The 6,300-nt window shown below is 46.7% G+C and overlaps 1 protein-coding gene across 1 annotated transcript; it reads right to left on the minus strand.

Moving 5' to 3' along the window:
- Positions 1-4,578: 4,578 nt before the first annotated feature.
- LOC138674133 (uncharacterized) lies at positions 4,579-6,070 on the minus strand. The gene is made up of 2 exons (XM_069762054.1): positions 5,975-6,070; positions 4,579-5,494 (listed from the first exon to the last, which is right to left on the minus strand). The coding sequence occupies exons 1-2, from the start codon at positions 5,978-5,980 to the stop codon at positions 4,964-4,966; spliced, it is 537 nt and encodes a 178-aa protein (XP_069618155.1). The 5' UTR covers positions 5,981-6,070; the 3' UTR covers positions 4,579-4,963.
- Positions 6,071-6,300: the final 230 nt, after the last annotated feature.

Below are 6,300 nucleotides of genomic sequence, written 5' to 3' on the forward strand. Positions count from 1 at the left end.
TGCATGATTGGTTCATTTATAATGAAGGTTAGATCATCAACATTCCGGGTAGCCAGATCTGTCCTTTTTTCGGTCAGTATTGAACCAGGAACACTGAAGACTCTTTCTGATAGCACACTAGAAGCAGGGCAAGCGAGCTCCTGTAATGCATATTCTGCAGGCCAGGTGTCTATTTTAGATGCCCAGTAATCAAAGGGGAATGACCTGTGAGGGAGAACATCGATAAGGGAGGAAAAGTAGTTTGTAACCATACTGGACAAATGCTGTCTCCTGTCACTTTGAATCGATTCAGCAGTACCTGTTGTGTCAGCGGTCATTGCGAAATCACTCCACAACCTGGTCATAAAACCCCTCTGTCCAATGCCACTTTGGATTTGTTCACCTCTAACACCTCTGCCATGTTGCCCCCTACGGCTCGTGTGAGAACCATCACCGCCGCTGTGTGCTGGGAATGCCTGAACCAAACGGTCTACAAGAGTTGCTTGTTTGGTAGCCAATATTTGCTCAAGATTCTCATGTGGCATGATATTTTGTAATTTTCCTTTATGTCGTGGATCCAGGAGGCAGGCCAACCAGTAATCGTCATCGGTCATCATTTTGATAATGGGGGGGTCCCTTTATAGGATACGCAAGGCAAACTCAGTCATGTGGGACAATGTTCCAGGTTTCAATTCACTGCTTGTGCTGGGTTGAGGAGCACTTTCTTGCAAATCAACGTCACTTGTGTCCCACAAAAACCCTGTACCTGACCTTGCAACACCACCAGTTTCTAATGCCCCATGAGAAGCATCATCCTCCCATAAATATTCATCCCCATCATCCTCCTCCTCCTCTTCTTCCGCCACCTCATCCAGGAGAGTTCCCTGAGCAGACAATGGTTGACTGTCATCAAGGCTTTCCTCCTCGGCTGCAGACGCCAGCTCCTTAATGTGCATCAAACTTTGCATCAGCAGACGCATTAGTGGGATGCTCATGCTTATGATGGCGTCATCTGCACTTACCAGCCATGTGCATTCCTCAAAACACTGAAGGACTTGACAGAGGTCTTGGAGCTTCGACCACTGCACACCAGACAACTCCATGTCTGCCATCCAACTGCCTGCCCGTGTATGTGTATCCTCCCACAAATACATAACAGCACGCCTCTGTTCGCACAGCCTCTGATCCATGTGCAGTGTGAAGTTGCACCTTGTTGCAACGTCAATTATTAGGCGGTGCTGGAGAAGATTCAGCGATCGCTCATGGTTCAGCATACGGCTGGAGAGTACGGGCGACCGGCGGATGTGCGAGCAAAGTCTTCGCACCTTCAGGAACAGGGCTGGTAACTCCGGATAATTTTTGAGGAAGCACTGCACCACCAGGTTCAATATGTGAGCCAGGCAAGGTATGTATTTCAGTTCTGAAAGGGCTATGGCAGCCATAAAATTCCTTCCGTTATCACTGACTACCTTGCCTGCCTCAAGATGTACACTGCTCAGCCATGACTGAGTTTGTTGCTGCAAGTACTCGGCCAATACTTCCGCAGTGTGTCTGTTGTCACCCAAACACTTCATTTCTAACACAGCCTGCTGACGCTTACCACTAGCTGTTCAAAAATGGGACACCTCGTGGGTAACACTGGCAGCTGCGGATGGAGTGGTCGTGCGACTGCACTCTGTGGATGAGCTTTCGCTTCTGGAGGAGGAGGAGGGATGGCGAACGCCTACAGCCAACTGTTTCCTTGACCGTGGGCTAGGCAGAACTGTCCCACTATGGCTGTCCCTTGTGGACCCTACATCCACCACTTTAACTCAGTGTGCCCTGATGGACATGTAACATCCTTGGCCATGCCTACTGGTCCATGCATCTGTTGTGAGGTGCACCTTTCTACTGACTGATTGCCTCAGTGCATGGACAATGTGGTCTTTAAAGGGACACTGTCACCTGAATTTGGAGGTAACAATCTTCAGCCATGGAGGCGGGGTTTTCGGGTGTTTGATTCACCCTTTCCTTACCCGCTGGCTGCATGCTGGCTGCAATATTGGATTGAAGTTCATTCTCTGTCCTCCATAGTACACGCCTGCGCAAGGTAAGATTGTAAGGAAAGGGTGAATCAAACACCCCGCCTCCATGGCTGAAGATTATTCCCTCCAAATTCAGGTGACAGTGTCCCTTTAACATGCTGGTGGAGGGCTGGGGTGGCTTTTCTCGCAAAGAAGTGTCGACTGGGTAGGTCATAGCGTGGTACTGCGTATGCCATCAGGGCCTTGAAAGCTTTGCTTTCATCCAACCGGAAGGCCTTCATCTCTAATGAGATAAGTCTAGCAATGTGGGCATTCAAACCCTGGGTATGCGGATGAGAGGATGAGTACTTTCTTTTCCTAACGAGAGTCTCTTGTAGGGTGAGCTAGACTGGAGGTGTATATGGTGGAACTAGCGGTGGTGGTTGTGGTGGACATGGCGGATTGAGAGAGGGTTGGTGATGGTATTCTCGATGTTGGCCTACATACAGTGTTTCCTACCAATAACCTTGTGATTCCCTGACTGCTTTGGCCTTGCGACGATACCTCCACATTTGGTACCGGTGTTGTCCTAACCGGTGGGCTTACAGTGAGGGAAGCAATGTAGCGTTGCTGACTACCTTCATGCATGATATGTTTCCCCCCCCCTTTTTTAACACATATATATTTATTTATTATTATTTATTATTTTTATTTTATTTTTCATATTTATTATTATTATTTTTATACTTATTAACTTTTTATTATTTTTATTTTTATTGCATTTATACATATTAATCTTATTTCTATTTCTTCTATATTATTTAATCCACACTGCATCTCAGTTTCTGCCAACTTTTGTTCTGTATATTTATTTTCCCCTGTATTGATTATTAGCACTAGTCTTAGGGTCCCGTCACACAGTGCAATTTAGATCGTTACGACGGCACGATTTGTGACGTTACATCGTCGCTTAATTATCGCTCCAACATCGTAGACTGCGGTCACACTTCACGATGCACGGCGCTGGAGCGATAATTTCATGACGTATTTGCGATGTAGAAATCGTATGGGACAGTCGTACGGTCGTGTCACACAAGACGATTCAGATCAAATTTTGCATAATCTATGCGTGACGTTGTTCACTAGGGGCGTGTTGTGCTGCTAGCTAGTGTGCTGATAGGCCAAAGGTTCTGTGCACACAATTGGTTGGAAAATTTGTCACCTGAGCGCTATTGTTCCCAATGCCACCTCACTGCGTTCAAAATTTCCTTTCTTCACTTCGTACTTGGACACTTGGTGGACCTGGACATCGGATTTTTGTACTTCTCAGAATATACCACGCTTTGCACCGCAGCTTCGAGGTATGTAAACCGCTTGGGCGTGGTGGATGTAACGCTGTATGGTCGGCATGAGTGCTTCGTTTTGCCGCTGAAGCGTAGCGGATGGTACGCTGTTGTGACTGGAGGGCTACAGCGTGGCAGATGGTACGCTGTATGGTCGGCAGGAGCACTTCGTTCCGCCGCTGAAGCGAAGCGGATGGTACGCTGTTGTGACTGGAGGGCTACAGCGTGGCAGATGGCACGCTGTATGGTCGACGGGAGCACTTCGTGGTACGCTGTTGTGACTGGTGGGCTAGAGCATGGCAAATGGAAAAATGTGTGGTCAGCATGAGCGCTTTGTGCTGCTGCTTGTATGTATGTGGTGGTTCGCTGTTGTGGGTTATGGTGGGCTAGAGCATGGCAAATGGAACAATGTGTGGTCAGCATGAGCGCTTTGTGCTGCTGCTTGTATGTATGTGGTGGTTCGCTGTTGTGGGTTATGGTGGGCTAGAGCATGGCAAATGGAACAATGTGTGGTCAGCAAGAGCGCTTTGTGCAGCTGCTTGTATGTATGTGGTGGTTCGCTGTTGTGGGTTATGGTGGCCTAGGGCGTGGCAGATGGAACAATGTATGGTCGGCATGAGTGCTTTGTGTGACTGCTGTAGTGAAGCGGGTGGTGGCATAGGGCGTGGCATATGGGAAAATGAATGCTTTTTTTCAAAGTGGCGTTTGCACCACTGTGAGGTTTTTTAAATTTTTTGTCCACCTTTCGCTGTTGCTGTTTTAATGTACTATTTGTCAAACGCCTAACTTTATTTGTTGTTATTTTTACAGATGTCAAATCGTGTAGAATTTATACGCGAGTTCCTGGAGATCTACCAGTCTTTCCCATGCCTTTGCGGGATGCCTCGTGGCGGCGGCCCTGTGGTGCCAGACCAAATAGAAATTTACAACACACAAAATTTGGTCCTGCCCCAGAGGTCGAGATGTATTTTCAGCGGAATCAACGTTGGTTCTCCAACCTCTTCTATCCACAGAACCGCCCACCGTAAGAGAGCTCCTGGCGAGACAATTGCGCCTGGAGCGGACAGCAGCGCTCCTGCAGCAGACAGCAGCGCTCCTCCAGACTCAAGTAGAGCAGCAGGGCGTGACGCTGCGACACCTCTTGGGCCGTGGAAGGAGATCATTTTTTTTTTTTTTTTTTTTGGTTATGTTATATTTTGTTGTTAAATAATTTAAAACCAAGAAATTGTTACAAAAAAAACAAAAAATCTTCGCATTCTTTCTTTAATGTTTACCAAGCTATAAGGGTTAACAGCACCATTTTATAGGCATCACATTTAAAGTAATTTAGAGAGGTTTATATGACAGCAAAGCAAAAAAAAATATTTTTTTATACGGCGCGATCCTGCCAGGGTACAGCTCCAGAACCATTAAAGTACTGACAGTATTTTTCGCGACAGTCCCTTGCATCGTCTGCCTGTCTGCCAGATCCAAGTGCTTGAAGAGCTGTAAAATTATCCGGTTGTGTACGCCATTCCCCGGGCACAATATCTCCGGTTCTTGCGTCCACTGCATCAATAAACGAAGGAGGAGAATAGGAGTTCGTATCATGACGTCTCAGGAAATTATGGAGCACACAGCATGCCAAAACCACAAAGTCTATAGACGGCAGCTTAAGTTGATAGCTGTGTGGAACACTCTAAACCGATTTGCCATAATCCCAAAGGCATTTTCAACCACACGACGGGCCCTCGACAACCGGTAATTAAAGATTCTGCGCTCCGGTGTGAGTGTTCTCTGTGCAAATGGCTTCAGCAAATGTGGATGAAGAGGGAAAGCTTCATCAGCGATGAAGACAAAATTTAGGTTTGCTTTTGTGTCTTCATTTAGTGGCAACAGCAGTTCATTGTTCCTCAAGCTTTCCCCAAATGAAGTGTGTTCAAAAACACCACCGTCGGAGACTCGACCATTCATGCCAACATCCACATCAACAAACTCATAGTTCGCATTGACAAGGGCCATGAGGATCACACTGAAATATCCTTTGTAGTTGAAAAAAAAGGATCCAGAGTTGGCTGGTTGCGTGATGCGCACATGCTTTCCATCTAATGCACCACCGCAGTTTGGAAACTGCCACAGCTCATCAAAATCGGAAGCAATCCTCTTCCAGTCATCCGCCGTCTTGGGAAACTGCAAGATGAGAAGGAAACATGTACAAATTAGGTCAAATATATTATGCACATACACTCTCATGTGGACATCCTACAGTGATTGAGGCGCAGTATGGATTAGTATAACAAAGTCAACAACCCTGAGTATGCAGGCAGCCATTTTTTCAGATGGCTTCGGTGACTCAGAGGGGGTGCTAAACAATATATCAAAATTATATAATCAATAAAATTACGTTGGGAGCAGCAAATAAAAGAATGGAGGCGCAGGGTTGGAGCAGCACATATCAGAATGGAGCCGCAAAATGGTAGCAGCACATGTCAGAATGGAGGCGCAGGATCACAGCAGCACATGTCTGAATGGGGGCGCAGGATGGGAGCAGCACATGATAGGATGTAGAACATAAACCAATAGAAATGTGCGCAAACAGGGCGTAGAACGGGTTAAATAGCTAGTATAATATATCGACATAACACAGCAGCCAAAATAATATAGTAGTACCTCCATATAATGCCTTAAGCTGTGCACAATGGCCTCGCATGTCTCCGGAATCACAACGCTCAGGAAAGGTCTGGAAACAGCTGCGGAAAACTGCAAATCCTGAAGAGACCTTCCTGTTCCCAGGAACCGCAGTGTCACCGCCAACCTTTCATCCACGGGCACGGCTGCACGCATCGGCGTATCACACCTTTGTATGAGTGGCGTAACAGCAGACAGTATTATTTTGAAGGATTCCTCGGACATCCGAAGATAGTTTCGGAAATCATGAGGGTTATTGTCACGTAACTCTCTTATGAGACCCATGTGTGACAATGTGGATCTTTTCT

The sequence above is a fragment of the Ranitomeya imitator genome, chromosome 4 (assembly GCF_032444005.1).
Source record: "Ranitomeya imitator isolate aRanImi1 chromosome 4, aRanImi1.pri, whole genome shotgun sequence".
NCBI classification, from domain to species: Eukaryota; Metazoa; Chordata; class Amphibia; order Anura; family Dendrobatidae; genus Ranitomeya; species Ranitomeya imitator.